The sequence below is a fragment of the Monocercomonoides exilis genome, assembly GCF_001643675.1.
Source record: "Monocercomonoides exilis strain PA203 chromosome Unknown scaffold4-2303458, whole genome shotgun sequence".
In the NCBI taxonomy this organism is placed as follows: Eukaryota; Preaxostyla; order Oxymonadida; family Polymastigidae; genus Monocercomonoides; species Monocercomonoides exilis.
The window spans coordinates 1,302,067-1,324,382 of NW_027150549.1; the positions used below are offsets into that span (position 1 = coordinate 1,302,067).

General features: G+C 36.9%; 5 protein-coding genes across 5 annotated transcripts; 3 read left to right on the forward strand and 2 right to left on the reverse strand.

The window, feature by feature from the left end:
* Positions 1 to 283: 283 nt before the first annotated feature.
* Positions 284 to 8,975, reverse strand: MONOS_7235 (uncharacterized protein; the record flags this gene model as incomplete). The annotated part of the gene is made up of 4 exons (XM_067877550.1): positions 284 to 2,599; positions 2,867 to 3,555; positions 4,045 to 7,131; positions 7,316 to 8,975. The coding sequence occupies 4 exons, from the start codon at positions 8,973 to 8,975 to the stop codon at positions 284 to 286; spliced, it is 7,752 nt and encodes a 2,583-aa protein (XP_067734760.1).
* A 1,189-nt stretch (positions 8,976 to 10,164) lies between these two features.
* On the forward strand, positions 10,165 to 13,455 carry MONOS_7236 (uncharacterized protein; the record flags this gene model as incomplete). Its single annotated transcript, XM_067877551.1, has 5 exons — positions 10,165 to 10,315; positions 10,414 to 10,517; positions 10,573 to 12,517; positions 12,767 to 13,243; positions 13,327 to 13,455. The coding sequence occupies exons 1-5, from the start codon at positions 10,172 to 10,174 to the stop codon at positions 13,453 to 13,455; spliced, it is 2,799 nt and encodes a 932-aa protein (XP_067734761.1). The 5' UTR covers positions 10,165 to 10,171.
* Positions 13,456 to 14,403: 948 nt separating this feature from the next.
* On the reverse strand, positions 14,404 to 15,676 carry MONOS_7237 (uncharacterized protein; the record flags this gene model as incomplete). Its single annotated transcript, XM_067877552.1, has 2 exons — positions 14,404 to 15,345; positions 15,398 to 15,676. The coding sequence occupies 2 exons, from the start codon at positions 15,674 to 15,676 to the stop codon at positions 14,404 to 14,406; spliced, it is 1,221 nt and encodes a 406-aa protein (XP_067734762.1).
* Positions 15,677 to 17,602: 1,926 nt separating this feature from the next.
* MONOS_17019 (putative YhhN family) lies at positions 17,603 to 18,657 on the forward strand. Its single transcript, XM_067869897.1, has 4 exons — positions 17,603 to 17,676; positions 17,718 to 17,876; positions 17,936 to 18,272; positions 18,349 to 18,657. Exons 1-4 carry the CDS (start codon positions 17,619 to 17,621, stop codon positions 18,548 to 18,550), a joined length of 756 nt encoding a protein of 251 aa, XP_067734763.1. The 5' UTR covers positions 17,603 to 17,618; the 3' UTR covers positions 18,551 to 18,657.
* Positions 18,658 to 18,880: 223 nt separating this feature from the next.
* Positions 18,881 to 22,304, forward strand: MONOS_7238 (uncharacterized protein; the record flags this gene model as incomplete). The annotated part of the gene is made up of 4 exons (XM_067877553.1): positions 18,881 to 20,730; positions 20,811 to 22,170; positions 22,227 to 22,260; positions 22,294 to 22,304. The coding sequence occupies 4 exons, from the start codon at positions 18,881 to 18,883 to the stop codon at positions 22,302 to 22,304; spliced, it is 3,255 nt and encodes a 1,084-aa protein (XP_067734764.1).
* Between the last annotated feature and the right edge of the window lie 12 nt (positions 22,305 to 22,316).

The window sequence follows — 22,316 nt, forward strand, 5'->3', positions numbered from 1 at the left end:
CGATCACTCTTTGTTTGTATCTTTACGATTATTTTCAATAACAAAATTTCAACCTTACCAAATCATCGATCAGCCATAAGCAAGTATGTCTTCAATATCTGCACAAAACGTCCAATGATTTGTTGTTATTCACTTTCATTCAATTATTGGGGAAGTATTCCACTGAAAGAATTTGTAACAAAAAACCCTAAAAAGCATGCATTGCTTCAAAAGTCAAACAGAGCTGAATCGTTCATCGTTACAACAAAAGAGCTTTATGGTTTATATTTCAGAGGTCATCTCTTCAGAAAATACTTGTAAAAGGCATATCCAGCGGATCGGCAGAAAACGATGAAGGATAGGCACTACCTGAAAAAGGTAATGACATATCTGCAGAGAACGAAGAAGGCGATAGAGTGAAACTAGATGATAAATCTGTTGAAGGTGTAGAATCAGCTCCAGAAATATGATCTGAACCCGATCCAGTGTTAGATAAATCGATCAGAGAGGAAGGTTGATTACTATAAATAGCATCTACAGGCATACGGTAATCCACTCTGCTTGATGAAGGAGAAGAAAAATCTGTTCCCGAAGAACCTGATGCTCCAACGGAAGCAGAAAACGGTGTGAATGGAGGATAATGATCAACATGATCCGATAGTAGCGTAGACGCTTCACTAAATCCAAGTTCTCCCATCTCATCTCCGAATCCTTCGAACGAATCATTTGTTCCAGATGATCTATCAGTTCCAGAGCCTTCGAAAAACGACAATTGCCCGTACAAACCTCCGCCTTCTGGTGAGCCAGCACCAATTGGCGATCCACTCCATCCTAATCCTGTTCCCTGCCCCATTCCACCACTTTCAGTCGTATTAATGCCAATAACTCCAAACGGAGATTGCGAAGTATCGGAGTAAGTGAACAAAACACCCCCTCCAATATTTTGTGAAGGAGAAGACTGAAGATGCGCAAAAGGTCTGTCCAGAAGAGGAGGTGTCCCACTTTGCAGTCCAAACAGATGTGATTTTAGCCCAATTTCATAAGGAGGCGAACTTGATGGTGACGAAAAATCTGAATTTGAAGCAGTAATGGAGCTGTTCGATGAAACAAACGGGGAATGCTTAACCTTCTGCTTCTGTTGAGTCGAATTTCGACTCAATGACGATAATTGAGGATAAGGGTAGGTCGGGAAATCCTGAAGACTTCCATATATCCTACGTGGCTTGCTGGCTTGTACATTTTCTGTTTGCCCTGGAGCAAAGAAATGCCCAAATTGCAAAGAACTTGAAGAAGCATTTCTGTCAGACTGATTTGAAAATAATGATAAAACAGTACTTGCAGAAGAAGATTGTCCATTCTTTTCACCTTCAGATTTTGGCTGATCTGAATTAGCAGAAGAGGATGCTGCAAATGATGGAAGCTTCAGAGGAAGGCTCAATTCCGACCGACGCGGAGGTCGGAATGTTATGGCCACTTCAGAAGTATCTGAATCACTGCTCTTCCGTTGCAGCAGTCCATCAGTTTCTGTTCCTTCAGTATCGCTACGGACAAGCTCCTTTCCAACTATTCTCTTCTTCCTCAACTTTCCAGATCTTGATGCTTCACTTTCGCTGTCTCCAGAAACAAAAATATCCTTCTTTGATGTACCATCTTTTCCAAGTTCGTTTCTACTTTTATTTCCTTCTTTATCATCTTCTGATTCCTCATCTATCTTTCTCCTTTTTCTGGTGCCGATAGAATCTGCTATTTGTTCCCTCTTTAACTTACCTCTCCTTTTCCCCTTTGCTCTTTTTTGTTCTTCCTCTTTTCCACTCAAATTTTCAACGGATTTCCCTTCTGAGAATTCTTCTTCCCAACTTACCATTTCACTTTCTTTTTCTTCCGTTGATGAGCCTTCACTGTCCTCTTCAATTTTCTTTTTCTCCTTTCCACTTTGTTTAATTTTCTTATGGCCTTTTGAAGTTGACTCGGTATCTCCTCCTTTGCGCAATGTGCTCAATGGATGGTGCTTCCACAGACTAACAAGTGGAGTATCTTTAGATCCTCCATTTCCGAATACTACAGTAAATCCTGTTTCTCCTTCTTCTTTTTCCTTGCCAAGCCCTTTTACAGAAGCAATTTGACTTTCACTTTTATCTCCTTCGAACTGTGCCAATATTTTTTTGCCTTTATTTCTTTCTAAATGGATGTGGGTGATCGCAGAATCGTTTGTGCTTGAGCTTGAGCTTTCGCTTTCAAGCAAATTATCTTGTTCGAAGTTGGATGCAGTCATCTGGAATGTATTATCAAATACGCTAACTTTGCTTGTGTGAATTGAAACAGTATCATTTGGATGGAACATGCGATTGAATGATGGCTGAGGCGGATAATAATCAATGGGTAGAGAGAGGTGCTCTTTATGTGCGAGATAATATGAGACGCTTGCCACAAATTTCTCTGCGATAATATGATGTAATAACTCACTAAATCCTTTTTGATAAGATGAACCATCAGATGTTGATAATTTCTTCAAATTATTTGAATCAAGTGCTTTTGTTACATCTCCTTCCCACTGATATTCTTCGACAAGCAATCGAAAAAAAGATGAAGCTTTTTCAAAGCAGCTTCGGAGGCAATCAATCTGATAAAAGCAACGAGAAATTTGAAATAATACAAAATAGCAGCGAAAAGATTCATTAAGAAGTGCATTGTTATGAATGCCGAAAAATGGACTTGAGCGAAATTCAAAGAAGGGAGTTTCACTCTGACTTTGAGTTGAATCAGTCATTGTCTTTTCAGAATCAGTTGATACAGAAATTCTTTCTCTTTTACTGAGAATATATTCGAAAGAAATCATTGGGAAAATTAATGAAGTTGTTGAGAAATCCCCTGCAAAGAACGACAAAACCCCATTTCGGATGAAGATATCGTAAATAATGTATGTTAAATTGATAGATGCTGCAAGCGCAGCTGAATGCAGACGAAGCAGCGAACAGAGAATTATTGTCTGAATAAGTGAAAATACAACAGCCGAAGTGAGTGCTAATGAAAGTGGTGGCGTGGTGATAGACCCAACAGAAAAGGAAGGTGGAAGTGGATGATGAGGTGGATTGAAAGAAAAAATATTTTGCATAGTTGAGAGTATTTCGCCAACTCCAGATACCACTGAATCTCCAACTGATTTGTGAGGTACAGTTGTATAAGTTGAAGGAAGCTTTTGGTCTTTCATCGGAGATATTGAATGAGGTGAGGTTGATTGTGAATTTGAAGAAGGCGATTTGTCCGTATTTGTGGGTTGAGAAATGGATTCTGCAGTTTTGTTGCTAATTTCTCGATGCTCCTCAAGAATTTTCCGAAGCAAATTCCCAAACTTTTTCATAAAATACAAAGGAGGTGTAATGCTGTGGATTCGTTTAAACTTTTTCACGGATGTTTCCAAAATTCCATAAAAAGGAGATAATTGACTGGGCAACTTATCCAAAGACGAAGGAGATTTAGATTCAATTAGCGGGCAATATTTCGATGAATCCGGGTAAGACTCTGAGAAAAATGATAGCCATTTCTTTTTCAGTGAAGGAACATTTATCGGGCTGCTCGCTACAATTTGTTTTTTCGTTGGAATGAAAGAAAAGTTAGTTTGCTGCACATTTGAAGATAACTTTGTGGTGCTTTCAGAATTATTAACGAAACAAGAACAATATGATATCAAACATTCAGAATCTAACTCATGACCATTGAGCGGATAACCACAAGAACAGAAGTGTATGTCAGATCCTTGTTGTTTGCTTTCATTGTTATTTTCACATGAGGTTGCATTTTGTTCCGATGTTAATCCAACACTTTTGCTGTCTGTTTGAAAACTTTCATTATCATCATTTGAATCGTTTTTCATATCTGAATTAAGATTGCTTTGCACGCATGATTTCAAATGCAAATTGCTTTCATTGGAATTACTTCCTTCAATTTCAAAAAGATATATCTGGCTAGAAACAGATGCTCTATAATCCACAAGAGGCTCGGAGATTATTTTATTTAAGAAGGATGTCGAAATACAATTTTCATTTTCCGTATCTTTCAACTGTTTACCTTTCTTTTGTTCATTTTCATCAACTGACTCAACCAAAACCTCAGCTTCCATCTTAATTTGAGTTTCTTCGCTTGCAATTAGCTCGTTCTTTTTTATTTCTTTTGATTGCAAATGCTCATTCCCCGAGGTGGACATTACGGGACTGCTTGAATCTTCCTTAATCCAGGAACATATACTTGTGTTTGCACTACTTTCACTGGTACTCAGTAAGGTGAATGTTGCATTTAGCAAACGATGCATTGGTACAAATCGCTGCGGCTGCCTCTCTTTTTTCATTTGCTGCATTTTCTTCTTTTGTTCCATTTCCAAATAATGTCTTTTTTCTGATTTAATAAAAGCGAGCTGATCGTTTAATGAATTATTAGAGGAACCGTTTTCGTTTTCACCATGAGCATCGTCATTATCAATGCGTTGTTCGGCAACTGCATTGAAAATAACTAGATTATTGCATGATCTATCTTCTTTTATAGTTTGTCTTTTCTCTCTTTTTGAGTTGTTAGGCTTGTCTTCAACCAAAGAAAGCAAAGGAATAACTTTTTTCCCTCCGCATAAGCAAATAACATGCTGGAGATGAGACACGGACCGAATAAGAGCAATTAATTCTTCTTTCGTTACGTTTGTTGTTTCAGCCATATACTCAAACGGGTTTTGAAAGTCAGAGTTTGGTTGAACAGGTAGCGGTGGCAAATGAAGCTCGCTTGATGAACTTGTTTGAGATGAAGAAACAGAAGAATTTTGTTCAATATTTCCTTTTGAAACAATGTTAGCAGCTTGATTTTTATTGCTTATTCTTTCATTCTTATTGTTTTTGAATGAATTTGTTGTTAGAATTTTCGTCAAATTAGAAAGAAAAGAAGGGAAAAAGCTGTTTAGCAAAAATTTATAGGACAACTGGGCAGCTTCGAGTCTGACTGTTGGTGCAACGTCTGTGCAGGTGGACATGTTAAAAAAAGTGTGCGCCGAGCGAAGAGAAGAAATCATCAGATGTGTCGAATACTTTTGAGGGTATTGTCGCAGCGGATCTTCGTTCGAATGGAGCTGTCGATAAAATACCGGTGCAGTAGATTTGCTGTTAAAGTGATGATGTTTTGTTGGGTTAAGAGAATGATGTGCTAATCTTGGAGAGGTTACGAAAGGTAAACTCTGTGGAGTAAGAGAATTGCCTGAAGAAGCAGCATTGCCATTTTTCACTCGAGCCATGTCAACAGGCGCAGAAATCAAGTTTTGTGACGATTCGTTCTTTGCTTGCTGGCTCAGTAGCTGCTCTGTTCTTTTTTGTTCTTCATCATAGATGATAACCTTTTCTCTCTTCCAAAGGGAGTTTGTCTCCTTTGCTAAATACTTTGACAAACTTTCTTCTGTCATATGCTCCGAAGATGCACTTCCTTCAATGTACTCTTCCTCTTTTTGGGCATTTGCAGGTTTCTCAATGCTTATTTCTTCCTCTTTTATGGTCGTAGAAACTGCTCCTATTAAGCTTTGATCTTGTCTTTCAATGTCGTCATCCTCTGAAGGCTTATGACTCTTGCAACTGTAGTTCATTTTATTTTTCATTTGAGCAGAGCAATCAATCGGCTTCTCTTCCATTTTCTGAATTCGAAGTTCGTTGCGATTACTTTCTTGAACACTCGTTAGAAATTGCAGCGTTAACAAGTAAAGGTCATCCATCGATGCGCGATTTGTCAGCTCTTCTTCCCTTTGGTTCATTTCTGCGAGACAAATATGGTCGCGAAGTGTGCGAAGCACAGAAGTTTCCTCAGAAATGCTTTCATTTTCTGTTTGTTGATCGCAAAGCATATCAGAGCCTGTGCTTTGCTGATGACGATCATGCAAATGATCGTTGCAGACGTTGCTCGAAGTCAAAGACAGATCAGATAAGCTTTGAAAATATCGCTGCGCCCATTTTTCCTTTCGAACCAACGGTTTCACCGAAGGAAATATTGCGAAATAGAAATAAGGATCATGCGGCATCTCCTGTGAATGGCCATTCCTCCAAAACTTGTTAGGCGGAAAGACGTATTCGCATGAAGACAGAGAAAGTTTCTTGAGGTGTGGAAGAGGTGGCGATGCTGCTGCCAAATCGTTTCCTTGGCGGCTTTGCGAAGCAGAAACAAGCTTCTTCTCAGAAGAAAGTGCAGAAGGGGATGGGATGAGATTAGGAAGAGGCGTGTTTGCTGTTGACTGAAGAGACAAAGATGCCAAAGACAAAGATTCAGTCATTGATTCTTCGCCTTGTCGAGAAGTACCAAAACGTGGAAACAGATTGTCCAAAAACAGTTTTGTTTTAGCTTTGCTTATAATATTTTCTTGAGTTTCTTCATCGTTTGCAATTGCCGTTGACAAAGATTGAAAATCTATTGAATCTTTCTCTCCAATCCTCTTTATTTTATGCCGTTTATAACTTCTTGAACTTTGAAATCTGAGATTTGCAAGACGCAAACCCGACTCGTTTTTGAGCTGTTTGAGAAGGCAGTCTGTACATGAAAACCGTCTCAGTTCATTTGATGCCAGCATAAACACTTCGAAGCGAGAAGAAAACAGATGCGGAGCAAAAGGAGTTGGATCAAGCACCCTACTCATTGAATCAAGCGGTTGATAAGTTGAGGGGAAATCATCCAGAAGATTAGTATTTTGTTTGCTTATGGAAGAAAATGATGAATTAGATGCATGTTCGCCGGACGAGGCATGATTTTCCTTGGAAATGCATTGCTGCGGAGTTGGAGGATAAACAGTGTGCGACTCAGATTGTAAAAATTGTTGCTTCATTTTCAAAGGCGCAGACTGAACAGTTTTGTTGCATTCTTTCTCTGAGCAACTGTCAGATTTGTTTTCTTGTTCTTGTGAAGGAACGTGCTCAAGTGAAAATACCTCCTTTATGTAATCAAAGAAGTCAGTCAAGTTGCTCTTCCTCACTTCCTGCGGGCAAACCGCCTGTGGATGGTTGACAAGGGCATGAAACGGGGGAACAAGAGATGTGTAGATGTTAACTAAATATTCACTCGTCATCAATCCGAATGACTGCTCAATGAGTTGCTTGCAACGGTGTTGTTGATTGTTACGAAAAAACTGTGCAAGCAAAAAAATGCCTATTTAAAAAAATATATATGATCAAACAAACATTAAAAGAACGTATTTATTGAAAGAAAAAATAAAGCATAAAATGAAGGTGAAAATTAGAATAATCGTTTAAACATAAGCAAATTTGTTTCAAAAGAAAGTGGAAATGATAAAGAGAATCAAATAAATGGAAAAGAAACACAAATGACATACCACGAGTGTACTCAATAACAAAAGACACTTCCAAAGTATCTTCTGCTGAGAATGGGCCAGATGATGCAACAATCGAATCAAGTGTCAGTGTTCTTATGAAAGAAAGAAATGCTTCAAGTTTCATCGTGCTGTTACTTGGTGGGTCTTCGGAATTCTGATTTGTTTCAACAGATAAATTCGAAGATAGTGAAGAATCTTTATGAACAAAAAGCGAATTTTCATTTAAAAAATCATCACTTTCTTGTTTCGCTGCTTTCTCTTCTGAAATAATACTACCAGCAGAGCTTTCCTTACCCTCCTTCTTTATGTCACGAACAGTGTGATTGAGCTTCTTTTCCTTCAACTCCTCCGCCTTCAGCTCCCTCGCGTCTTCCCACAGCCGCTCGCCCCGCCACGCCAGCAAGTTGACTCCGTTCATCAGCCTCCGCACGAGCGCCGTCTTGCTGCCGACGACGTTGCCCACTGAGTCGCTGATGATCGCCGCATACAGACGCGCCTGCCTGATGCACAGCGCAGCGACTGTAGAGTGGCCAATGAGCTGTGCACTCAGCGCCATCACACAGTAGAAGGTGAGGTGCAGGCTGTCGAAGTAGTGGATCAGCAGGTGCTCGTACCGGGTGAGCGTTAATGTACGAGCTAGTCTTTTTGGGTCGATTTGGGGGCTGAATGACTGAGGGTGTGTGGAAATTGAAGCGGGGGAAGAAGATGAAAGAGGTGTTGATTTTTCTCTTTGAGGTTCAGATGAATGTGGCTCTGAATGGGAAAGAGGTGATGATGATGATGAAATTGAAGAAGAAGAAATTGAAGTGGAAGGATATGAAGTGGTAGAAGAAGATGATGAAGTGGTGCTTGCAGTGGATGTTGTTGAGGAAGACAGTCCTGTTAGTGTTGATGATGAAGACGATGATGTGGCTTTTGTTGATGTTTCTGTTGGAGAAAAAGGTGAATGTGATTTGGGTGAAGTGTTGTTATCTGATTTATTCACTTCAGATGCACTCTTATCTTCTTTTTCTTCTTTCTCGTTATTCTGCTGCTTTTGTTCTTTCATAAGAACTTCTCTTTTCTTCATTTCCATCAAATAATCCTTTGCTTTGAAAGGAAGCACAGCAAAAAATGAGATGTCTTTTCCAAGAAAAGGATAAAATGGACTTATAAACCGAGAAAATATCTCCAAATACAAATACTTCTCGTCTCCAATGTGAAGAAAAGGCACGCGCGTATCAAAAAATCGCTCAAGCATCCGAAGCTTTCCTGTTGGGTTTCCAAAAGGCAGTTGATACGCTAATGCAACTTGCCCCTTTGGCGGAGATCGGAGCGCTCCTTGTTGATGAGGGCTTGTTTGCTTGTCAGCTGTGCCAGAAGTAGATTGAGTGACTAGAGAGATTGGTGGAGGAATTGTTGCTGTAGAAGAACTTTGCTGTTGAACAGAAGTGGAAATAGTATTCTTGTCTGCCTGAGGAAGAGTTGGTGATTGGTGAGGAATGATCGGGAAAGCATGAAATGATGTTGCTAGAGATGACGGCATTGCTTGAGAATTAATAACTCCTTTCTCATTCTGTCTTTGAACTTCTTGGATTGGTACAAAGGAAGATAATTGAAGCATAGGAAATGAGGAGTTTGTTGAAGGAAAGCATGTTTGCATTCCGTTTATATTTTTCATTTGAGATGCAAAATGTGGCTGAACAGAAGAAAATTTTGAAGGAGGAAACATTGAAGTACAATTGAATTGAGGCAAAATAGTTGGTAACTTAAAAGGTGTTTGCAATTGCCCTTGACCATGGAATAGCTGAAATGCTGAAGGTTGGACAACAGGAGCACCAGAAAAAAGCAATGGCTGACTTTGCTTCAAAAATTGTTGTTGAGAATTCAATTGATTGTGTTGAGAATTTTCCGCAAATGAAGAAGGAGCACTCAATGGAGCAAGGGGATTTTGTTCTTCATGAATATGAAAAAATAAAACTTATTGCTGTTTCAAATAGCATGAAAGCAAACGTTTTTGTTGCGGTCCTCGTTTTTTCACAGGCATATCATAGGTGCATACAAGCTTTTTTGCAATACAAGACGAACAAGGATGCTTTCTTTAAAAAATGAATATGACAAGAAAATAATTGAAATTGAGCATTAAAAAACAAACCCATTGCATTTTGTTTTTCTGAAAAAATAGTAATGAATATGCAAGCATTTAATAATAAAATTCACACCTCACCCTGCATTTGTCACATGAATGAAAAGCAGTTGAATGCCTTGGACACATTTAAAGTGAGAAAAACAAATCAATGTAAAAAATCTATTTTCCAAAACAAATGTAAAATATAAGCAGATTTGCATAACGGCGTTGAATGAAAAATTAAAAGGTATAATGCATGAATTAAATATATTCGAAATTATAACCTTTACACAAAGAATTATCAATTTTTTTAAAACTGAATGAAATATTTTGAATATGGGAAGAAATTAAACAAAATGTTCAATCAACATAAAAGAAAAAGCATTCTTCACTTTAAAAAAAGAAATAAATTTTTTATTTGAAAAACATTTACAAAAAATTTTTTTTTCGTCAAATTCAAATTTGAAATTAACAATTTAAATACCAAACATTTTTTTGATTTTTCCTTCTTTGAAAAACTGAGTATTTTTAATTTTTTCATTTTAGTTTAATTTTACAAAAGTTTTCATTGAATAAACGAGAATAATGACTATTTTTTATTTTTAATTATTTCTCTGTGAGTGAACAATTATATTTTTGTTCCGCGAAGTTGAGTGTTTGTTCAATGATTAAAAAAGAGCATTAAAAAGATGTTATCGTTTATCAAAGAATAACCAACTTTCAATATTGATCAGCGCCCAATATATATAATGACTTCTGAAGTTGATTGCGGACAAACACTTTCATTACCTGGTTATTCGACTTTTGACTTGCTCGCAAATTTAGCTTATGAAGCGAAAAAATTGTTTTCATTGCAATTAACCGAAAATAAATTACTCAAACAGGATTCGGATGTATTATCATTGTTTTTTCCAAAAGTTTTATATTAAAAATCATTTAATGACGATTTTATATATATTTTCACGTACTATACGCATGAATGATGAATAAGGTTTTAACACGCGAAATAGCGGAATTGAAGAAAAATCACAAAAATGAAGTTCAACTTTTAAAAGATACAATTAGGACACTTAATTATGAGATAAAACAGCTAAAGTTTGCATTTTGATTTAAAACATTTTTTGATTGTTGAATCTTGTATTTTATACAGAACGCAACTTCAAGTTATGCAATCTTCACAAACTAATTCATCTGAAACAAAGACGAACGTAAACTCTGAATCTTGTCAATCATCAGAAACAGAATTATCCGCAACAAGTACATCTTCAATTTCGGAAAATAATACGTTGAGCTCGGGAATAGGAACATTAATAACAGAACCTGCAGTTCCTCGCCCACCTTCGACTTCTCTTTCTCTTCCGTCTTTTCCTCATGAAGATACTCAAAGAACAGCTATCTCTGATCCAATTGGGATGCCATCATTTGTAAAACTACCACAAACTATTTCCGCACCTTCATCGAAACTATCGCTTTTCCCATCACACAGATCGTTTTATTCTGATCGATATTTATCATCTTCTGCGTCTATGCATCTTCCGTCACTCTCAGAACCAGCGTTTGTGATGAGCCATCATCTTGATGCAGTACAGGATGTTTCATTCCATCCGTCAATATTGTTGTTGATGCTTTCTTCGCGTGATGGCTCATCAACTATTCTGGACATTGCACGAACAACAAGACTTCACAAAAAAAAGAGGAAATGCAAATATAAAGAAAATGCAAAAGAAAAAGAAGGAGAAATCGAAAGGGATTTGGAAAAAGACAAAGATAAAGATAAAGAAAAGGAAAAAGAAAAAGAAAGAGACGAACGACATCTTCAACCAATTGCTTATCTTGTTTCTTCTCCATTTACATCTTCATTGGCAAATCTATCTTCCCATCAATCGAATTCGCCTGACACGAAATTGCAATCATCATCTTCTTTTGCTTTCGAAACGGCTTGCGCAACGCCTTCCTCGTTTTCTATAGACTCTGTTACACGTTCACACTCCACAGCAACTTTGGAAAGAAAATCATCATCTTTTCTAAATGCTGGTGCAGATGTCAGTTCTTCTTCGATTGTTCGTAGCAAACTCAACAGAAGACGTAGAAATGGGGTGTTTAGTGGGATATTCCTGCCTTCGCTGATGTCTCCTGGAGACGAAGAGAGGATGGGAGAGAGAGCTGACCGCTTTGAAGATGAACAGACCGCCGCTTCTCCATCTGCTGCCTCTACTTCCTCTGCTTCTTCTTTCCTGTCATCATCTTTCCTCACACACCGCTCGCCACTTTCTTCTCCACCACACTTCAACCAGCAGGCGGGGCACTCGAATCAGGCAGAGATGTCTGCTTCTGTTCTTTCGCTTGGTGCTTCGACTGCTTCAATCAACTCTGTTGACTCCTTCAAGAGCTCCTCCTCTTCTCTGAATGCATCTGCAGGCGGGGCCGGCTGTTCTTCCTCGTACAACGCGTCGTCGTCGCCGAAGAAGTCGCTCGGCTGCATCGCGCAGGGCTTTGCAGACGGGACGATACGCATATCTTCGCTGCCTGACCCGCACTACAGGCTGTTTGGCACACACGGCTCGCTGTGCCCGCTGCGGCTGCTGGACTTGAAAGGCCACACGGACACTGTGTATTCGCTGCAGGAAGAGAAGGACCCAGCGTGTTCTGGTTCATCGGTTACGTCAGCTCCATCATCATCATCCTCCTCTTCCTTGTCATCATCATCATCAGCTTCTGCTGCTGCACAGGGAAATGTGGGTGCAGCTGTCGAAATGCGAAAGAGCATTCTGCTGCTGTCAGCCAGCGCAGACGACACGGTGAAGCTGTGGCGTATCTGCAACAGCGATTTTGAAGATGGCAGCCAGGCAAAAGTGAGTGATGTGTTGCCATGTAAAACGCAGTCAGCGCCTTCTCATCGTTCTGGGCAGATCTTCAGCTTCACCCGCGGCCGAACAGCAGACCGGTGCAATTCTGAGCTGCTTGACACGCCAGTGACTGCTTTGTTCCATCCGATTGTGAAAACCAGCGTTGTTGCTGGGTACAAGTCAGGTGATGTTGCGCTGTATGACATCTCCGTCGGGATGCAACTGGGCGCAATATCAACTGCTCAAAACGTATGAAATTAATATAGTCGATTTTTGCGATTATTTTTTTTTTTATTTTTATTCTTCTGTTTTGCTGGAATGGACTTTTTTTCTTTCAGTTTTTATTCTTATTATTTATTAATCTAACGATTGATTGATTGGCTTTTATATAAAAAAATTATGTGTTGTTTAATTGGCATAATTATCTTGAATTCTGATTTTCATTCATATATATATGTATTCCAACACTTTCCTAATAATTCAACTGAACAATTGCAGCCCTCCACAACAATTGCGAAGTTCCCGCATCGCATCACAAGCATCACCGGCATCACTTCATTCAGCAACAGCTGCCCTCTGATCGTGTCAGCACTCAACGGCTCGATCCATCTGCTGGACACCCGAACACACAGCGTTGTCAACACCATCGCAAACGCCCATTTCGAATGGCCTGCCAATCCGCCTGCTTCTGCTTCTGCTTCGCCAGCAGCTGTCAATGCTCCTACTCCCCCTTCTGCACATTCACCAACACCATTTTCATCACTCAGCTTCTCTGGCTTCACTTCAGTCGGTTCAATTTCTTCAGTTTCTTCAGTGGCAAGTCCACCATGCATTCCATCTCTTCATCCATGTGCTGTTACGTCAACTGCCTATTGCACACATCACTTGGATGCCACCTGCTTTGTGTCTGGTGGAAGCGATTGCTCAATAAGATTGTGGGATTTGCGGTCTTTGAACGAGCCGCTTGCAATCTTCGTATGCATTTTATTTATTTATTTATTTATTTATGCTCTCATTCTCTTTTGTTTCTTGTTTGCTTGCTTTCTTTTCCCATGCAGCCAAAACATCATCGACAAATGTTCGATGAGGGAATCACAAAAGTTATGTTCCATCCCCAGAAACCTCTTCTTGTATCAGCTGGTGCCGATGGAGTTGTCAATCTTTATGTTCGTAATCAGTACGGATGAATTTATAAAAAGTAAAAATGATATATGTAAAATAATACTGCACAGTGATTGTTGGATTGCGTTGAAGTTGGCGTGAGTTAGGATTAATCGATGATGAATGCATGAAGAAACAAGACTAGTTAAAATATGATGCTTTATGCTGCGATGTTCAGAATCTTTTTGAATAAAAGAGGTGAAATGAGTCAATCGTATTAGGTGTATTAGCTTTTTTGTTATAAATATTTATATGTCACTTTCAGGTCTGTTATTTATCTTTTATAAATTTAACACGTTATTTTTGGCTTTGAATTCGTATCTTAAAGCTGCGTTTGTAATTTCAAATTATTTGGGGTCTTAGTTAATTTTTCAATTTTTGCTTAAAAATTGCAAGAATTTTTGTTGACTTATTGCTTAAAGCAGTTTTGTGTCGTTGCAAACAAAAAAGATCTGTTTAATATTTTTTTTTTAGCTTTTTTTGTTTTGAAAAAAGTTCATATTCAATTTTTTTATTGTGAATATTTTCTTGAGTCGAGTTTCATACAAAATTCAACAAGTTTGTTCAAATTTGAATTGTCAACCCAACAATTTTTTTATTGAATTAGGGTAGTTTTTTTATCCGGATATTTTTTTATATGGGAATGAAAAAATAAATAAATTTTTATTTCACTGTAGCATGTTTGTTTCTTAAAAAAAAGTTCACTAGTAATAAATATAATTAATCAACTCTCTCTTGATTTTTTTTCTGGAATTTTCTTGTTTTCTTTCATCTCCAGAATTATCATCAAAAAAATCTCTTTTTCGTGGAATTTTCCTTTTCTTTGGTTTTTCATCCTCAAACAATTTTTTTTCTACAATTTTTTCATTATCATCATTCATTATCTTCTCTTCTTTCATTTTCTTTTAATTTTTCCACTCATCCAAAAAATCTTGGTCGGTTATAATTTTTCCATGAAAATCAAATCTATGGTTCTATTTCTTCAGTGTGACAGAAGGCTCATCAGGTGAAGTGGAAAGAACAGCATGCCATTGGTTTGATAAAACTCCACTTTTAACAAAGGAAGAAACAATTGTTTCAAGCATTAATGCTGTTTGCAGAGCCTGGTGAAGGGCATCTGCAATTGCTTTTCTTCGAAGAGAGACAGATGAAGAAGAAGGAACGAAATACTTAGTGTTAAAACATTTTTTGTAGACGGCAAATTCTCCTAGGTCGAGAGGCTGAGTGAGGTGTGTGCTGTGGGGTATAAAAGTCACCACGTCGATCGAGGCATCAGCGAATTTTTGCCAAATGTCGGGCTGAGCTCTCGATGGATGAGAGTCCAATAGAAGTAGGCATCTTTCTTCATCTTTATTCAAAAGAGTTCGTCTTTCCACGATTCCTGGAAGGAGAACATCTTCTGCGTATCTTCTACATATTGCGTCGGTCATCCAGCCATCGTTATCTTCCCAGATATTTATTGTTGAGCTGAGCATCACACGCAGTTCGGCTGGAATTTTCTTTGAAGGCCATAAAACGATGCTTTTCAAAGAATAACCGTCTGCAGAAGCTGCAACGCACAATGTGGCGTTTGGCATGTTCATGGGCGTTTTGTTGAACCCAGCTGGCGAATCGGAAGGATGCACAACAAGCTTTTTGGTGGTGTCTGAGAGGCGAAGGGAAGATTCGTCGGTGTTAAATATCAATGAAGAAGAATATTTGTTGTTGCTATGAAGATTTTGAAGATGTTCAAGGAAAGGTTGGAGGATTTGTTTATTTGACACAGTCAATCGTTGAATGTCGACGTTATGTGGAAGAGATACTTTGAAGTGCGGATTCTTTTTTATGAATGAGTAGGGCGATGATTTCGAAATTTCAACTTCTTCTTTTTCTTCTTCAAATAGATTTTTTTGTCTGTCAGAAATGACAGATTCAATCTATAATAAGATAAAAATAAAAATAAATTTGTTTATGAATGAATAAGCAAACCAATTGTTTCATTTGAGAAATAGAAATGCTCACTCCACTTGAACTTTCGCAGCGAATAACATCCTCTACTGTTTTCTTTTCTTCGTCTGTTAGCAACTCTGGGTGACAAATTTTGTCAACTTTTCTTTTATTTTCCAAAGCTGTAATTGCTCTATTTATGGCTGAACGGCTGAACTCGTGTTGATTCGCTGCGTACACTATTCTTACCTTTCCATCCAAAATATTAGTTGCAATCCGCCCTAAACGATTTTCTATTTGTATATAATCAAATGCCATCATTTGATTTCTAATGTTTAACAATCCTTGTTCTGTTTTGTTTTTGATAACACTCATAACAATAAAATTCTGGTAATGATCTTATTTTTTTTTTTTAAAAAAAATTTTTTTATTAGAAATGAAAAAAAATTAAAAAGTTTTTTTCGATCAAATTCTAACTTAGTAATACCCCTTGCTATTACCTAATCTCCTCAGGTGAGGCACTAATCAGAGATGGAGGAGCTAACCCCCCCCCATCAGAAATTAGGTGTAGAAATTTCATCTGAAATTCTAATTACTGACTTTTCCTAATACATCAAAAATATTATAAAATATCCAAAAAGTGGGAAGAAATAATTCAAAATTAAAAATTTTGTCCGGATAAAAAAAATGTCCGGAGAAAAAAACCACCATACGTTTTCCCAATAAACTCGAAAATGCAGAAAAGACTTAAATCTGAAAACTTATAATTGTTCAAAATAAATAAAGGATAAACAAGTCTTTTCATTGAGAAATAATTCATTCAATCCAGATTTTTTTTGTTAGTTTTGTTTTTCAACGTAACTTATTCATTTAGAATAACTCAAATAACAACAACGTGAATCCAGATAAAAAAGGATCGAAACATAAAGAGTATTAAACAACTTTTCGTGGCAAAATCTTTTCATGATTATGAATGACATCGTTTTTTACAGAATTGAAAATTCAATTTTCTTTGGAAGTTTTTTGGTTTGAATTCTGAAATTTTAGTTATTATTTGAAGAAAATTTTGGGTATTCAGGATTTTTCTTGGTAGATATAAGCATTTTTGTTTGACTTTATGTGCTCAAAATATGAAACTGAAATTCGTTCGTTTTTTCGTATTCAAATAATAAAACAAAATAAAATGCTGCAATTACAATGATTCACATATACAGATGAAAATATCCAATTTATTTCGAAAACTGAGAAACTCTCAAAAAGAAATGAGTGACACAATTTTTTTATGCTATAGGCAAAAAAAGAAAAAAATAAAATAAAAAAAAACTTGTAACTCAGCATTTTCAACTTCTTTATTCTTTCACATATTTTTAACAAGAAAAGCAAAATTTTGTTGTTCAACAGCATTAAAACATCTTGTTTTTATATGTTTTCGAATATAATATTGTTGATGTGAAGCAAAATACTTTTCTTCAGGTATTTTCATAGAAAAATTTTGAACTTTTCATTGACTTTTTTATATCAAAAAAAACACAAAAAAAAATGGGTCCATTTTTCGACATTCGTGAAATGTTGGAAAACTTTATGTTTTGATTTCAACGATGCCTGTTTACGAAATTGAAAATCAAATTTATTTTGAAATCTGAGAAAGCGATATAAAGTTATGAGAGAAGTTATTTTTCAATGTCTTGTGCTAAAAATACTTTGAAAGTCCGTTTTTTCCCCCATGTTTTTGACCAAAGTATTTGTTATCCATCAAATATTTCAATATCTGTCTAATTATTTTGTAGTCAAACCTTTTTAAAGCACAAATCAAAATTTCCATTACAATTGAATTTTGGAAAAATGAACTAAGACAGTTTTCACGCATTGTTTGTGATGTTGTTTTCATGAAAATATTTTTTTCCAACAATTATAATGCGATTTAATTCTTGTTCAAAATCCGAACGAAAGAATGATCTTAAAAATGTTCATTTTCATTTTTTAATAATCAATTTTTCATTAATTTTTTCTCACAAGGATAATAAGGTTCAGAATTCTTGCATTTATGAAAAAATCAATGATTTGTTCCAAACTATTTCCACACCCTTTCATTGCAAGTCTTTCATTCCAATGAAAAAAAGATTCACAAAAATTCAAAAATTGAGAAAAATATTTGTTTGAGAAGAAAGGAACAAAATTTAAAAGCAAAATATTTTGCCTCATGTTTGTTTCACAAACCATAATCATCGTATAATTAACACCCATCACTTTTTTAATTATTTTAATGGTAGATAAAACAAAACTTGTTTCTTATGTTTATAGCGCTCAATTCATATTTGCTGGTTTGTATTATACAATGTTAATGAATAAAATCGTTCTAAAGTGGTGTACATGAACTTTGCAAGATTCAACAATCGACTTTTCATGCATATGACAAAATCAATTTTCATACTTCTGTTGATTCCTCTCGACTTATCTCTTTGGGACTGGAATAAAAGACAAGCCCAAAGAATAACGGCTTCTTTTCCGGCATCATTCAGACGTATTTTCCCTCTTTAACTGTTGTTTTTTAAAAAATGATTTGCTTTCTTTGTATTGCAGAATATCTTGCATTTGGAGAATTATGCAGTGCAATTGGAGATCAATTTATGATTTATCCAAATCAATTTTTTGGATTGTTTTTCGGTGCAAGTTTCTTTGGCCTTGCTCATGTATTCTACATTCTTGCATATTTCCCTCGTTGCTCAATTTCGAACAAATTAAAATGGATTACTTCTTCTATTATTGGCTTCACTGTTGTGTTGTATTTTTATGCAGGCCTTTTTAATTGGGTCAAAAACGATATTCTTATTGCTCTTGGACTTTTTGGTTATCTTTCCCTGGAAATGTTTACTATCGTTGTATTTGTGTGCACAGAACTTTCTCCTGAACATTGCAGGTTTGTCATTTTTTTAATAAACTTCATTTTTTGGAAAAAATGTTTGACTTAAATGAATTTTCGAATGATATTCAAGGAAATGCCACTTCGTCGGACTGATTGGAACTTTGTTCTTTTTTGTATCAGATATCATTCTTTTCTACCATCTATTTCGACCAGGATATTGGCCATTGGAAAATGTTTCAGTGATGATAACGTATTATTTGGGTCAATTTTTGATTGCCTTTTCATCAAGACAACTTACATGCTCGCATGGAGGCAAAAAAGTTGCAATTTGAGATGATTATGTTATTTATATCATACGTTAAGCTTAAATTTTTAGTTAAACATTTCAATATTAGATCAGAAAATTGTTTTGGTATACCATAAAAAATTAAAACAAAAATTAAAAATTTGTTGGGAAATAATCAATTACAGAAAATTGATTATTCGTATAATAAATGCTAAAAGCTATTTTCAATCAAGTAGCTTCTATTGCGAATCCATCTCCAACATTTGCTTCTTATAGAGATAGCGAGAAGTTTTTTTCTCGTCTTTCATCTTTTGGATATATTTCAGAAGCAGATGCACAATTACTTTCCCAAACTTTTCATGGATTTAACTATCCTATGACATATGATTCATTTAAGCTTGGATTATCATGGATGATGAAGAGAGATGATCAAATGAAATTTTTCCCTTTTCTTTCGATAGTAAATGAATATTCGAAAAAAGAATTCGTCCAAAAAAATGCAGGATTACATGGAATGCCGTATGAAACATCAATTTATTCACATTATATGAATTCAATGACAGAAGAAGGATTGCGGGGAATAGAAAACGAAGAGAAAGATACAACAGCTGTATCTTCTTTCTTTTCCGATCCGACAGTTAACATGGGCTCTTGTATTGATTCTTGTGATATTGAAATGGAATTCGAACGCTTTATTCATCGATTAGCTTGCACAGGTGAAGAATTTATAATTGAAGATGAATCTCTTCGTCAATTTTTTGAAGAATTTGCAGATGAAGCTGCAACTGATTGCACACAATTTGGACAAATGGAAATGATGCGTCGTGGAACTCCAGAGCGTTTATTTCAAAGTATTCTATCAAAAAGTCCAACGGATGAGAATAAAGTGGACGACTGTGTTCTGAATTTGTTTTGGAACAAGCTTGATGCAAAGCCATCACTGGCAATTGTAAATTCACTTTTTCTTGCAAAATATCGTGAATGCAAATTTATTCAATTTCATCATAAAGATACAAACATACCTAAACCACCATTGGGCTCGAAATTACCAAATTCCACAACTTTCTTGCGGATTAATCAAAAGCCTGAAATGAAAAACGCAAGTTCTAAATCTTTTTCTCAAAGCAAAGATTTAGAAAGAACGATACAAACAGCGATTATAGACCAAAATACACCAAACGAAGACGATTCAATGCCACAGCGCTTGGAATGGAGTTCGTGGATGGATTCTTTGAAACATTACCCAACAGATGTGCTAACATTCACCCGTTATCCTCAAAAATCAAGACTTGAAGAAAAGATTCCTTTGAATGCGACAACGTCAAATGCAAATTCATTACTTGCATTTTCCTCCAGCGCGCCATCAAAAGACAAGCAACAGAAATTAAATTCTTCACTTGATTTGTCGCAGCAAACGACAGCCAAATCGTTCGCAAAACATTCATTATCTCCACATTTTAACAAAGCTTCTTCTTTTTCAGCCAACATGAGCAAAAACAATACCTCTGACTTGCCTTTTATGCTGTCTGTGTTTTGCGCAACTGTGAAAGTGCATAAACTCTTCCAAAAATGTGGGGAAGAGTTTGAGCTTTGGAAGAAGGAAACTTTGGCAAAGAGAAAGGAAATCAACGAGAAGCGGAGAGATTTCATGAGGACGGGGCTACTTAGCAATGAAGAGGCGGAGAAAGCAAAACGCATCCGCAAAGAAAAGAAGAGGCGCATTCTGAAGAGGCGAAGAGAGCGACTTCGAGAAATGGGCTTTGATGTTGACTCTGAAAGTGGCACAGAAGAAGAGGGCAGTGCAGCAGAAGCAGGCGAAGAAAGCTACAGGAAAGCAGAAAAATCTGGAACAGCTTCTCGCATCTCAAACAAAGTCCAACAAGAGTTGGATTATGAACCAGAGGAAGAGGAAGAAGATCTCATTGAAGAGTACGTTTCTCGGTTTATTGAGAACAAAACACAAGAATCTCAATATTCAGCGGATGAAACAATATGCAATGACACAGCATATAAGCAAACTAGTTGTTCTGTTGGATTGAAATCCACCTCAAATTCAAAGCAGAAGCGCATTCTGTCTCTCTTTTCGGGGTTTTGCGTTCCGTCTTTACCATTTGTGCTGAATACAAACAACTCAGACACGAAATCTTTTGCAGCTTTTTTCCGCCCTCGTGGAGTTGTCTTGTCTTCTCTCGTAAGTTCATTAATGTTAGCAGCTGATTTGAAACAGTATGAAACAAATATTACTCAATTTTTATTTTATTTTATTTTATTATTTTCATTTCATTTGTTTATTTTTTTATTAATAGATCATCTTATCCAGACTCCTCAGCAAGACCTGCATTTAAACTTCCCTTTCTTCCTTCAGAGATGCCAATTGTGCTTTTCTGGCTACGGCAATTGGCTCAGACGTTTCTTCTGCTCGAATACACAAATAGCGTTCCTGTGAATGATGTGGTATCAGAAGATATTATCATTTTGACAGACAAAGGTCTTGAAAAGAGGAATAACTCTGACTTGGAGGTGAAAAGAAGAAAGAAAGAATCGCAAAGAAGAGCGAAAAGAGCAAGCGAATTGAAACCGGTTGAGGAAATAGAAGGCCCTGCTGAATTTGGCTCTGCGGAAAGGCCAATCATTGAAGCAGACTCATCCAATGAACGACCCCAGCCTCTCTCTTTGGAAAACCCTCATTCAAATCAAGATGGAAGATTTGAGGCCAAGCAGAACTTGCTTTTAAACGCAAAGCTGTTTGAAAGAAAACAGAGGACTCCGTTTGTGTCTGCAGCTTCTACACCCTCTCCATATCCTCTGCTCTCTTCTTTCGCTCCTGGCTGTTTCACCCTGCGCCACCAGCTGTTCAGCGAAGAAGGCACTTTTTCTGTTGCTAACGCGATCAGAAATTTCGGGTTGATTTGTGTTGAAATTGTGACAGGAGTTAGACTTGATGAATTCAACTGTGAAGCTGATGCATCTGAAGAGAAGCAGAATGAGAACATAAAGAATCAGTTATTGCGAGAGGCACTGGATCGTCTCTCTGTGGTTGATGCCGATTTGAGAGCAGTTGTTCTTGCTTGCAATCCGGCTTTGTCTGCGTCTGCTGCTTTTTCTTCATCATCGTCTTCTTCATCTCCTTCATCATCAGCTTCTGAAGCTTCTGAATTGCTCAATTCAGAAATGGCACTCACAGCAATATCTTCTTCGTCTTCACAACAAAGCAGCAAAGCAAATGCCACAACGAGCATTGACGGGCTTCCATCAGAAATCGCTCAGTCTCTTCTCGAAGCCGAAGAAGAGAGAGCTTTTGAACAGCTTTACCAGAGCTGCAAAGCACAGCTTGAATTAGCCAGCCCCGGTTCTGTGACTGGGCCTATCTCTGGTGCAGATACGCATCAAATAGCTCCGAAATCTTCGATCCTGGAGCAAGAAATCGAGATGGAAGATATGAAGGAACTTGAGATAAAAGATAATCTTCCTATTATTGGGAGAATTTTGCCTGCAAAACCTTTAATCGTGAATGGGCAACTAACACCTTCTCCTGCACTCGATGTACATGCGAAATTTGTCCCTTTCTCTTCAATGTCTCCACCTTCTTTGCCTTCGTTTGAAGATATCCTACGCCATCCAATATTTCATCATAATCCTGACGTATCAGTTCTTGAAGAATCATGGGTTTGACATTGTTCAATTTTAAAATAATTTTTGATCTGTTTAATATTTATTTTAAGAGCTCCATAATGTCTCGAATCCCTTCAATGCAAAGTTTAATAATATTGTGAACTTTGCATTTTCAAGATTCTGCTTGAAATTTTATTAAT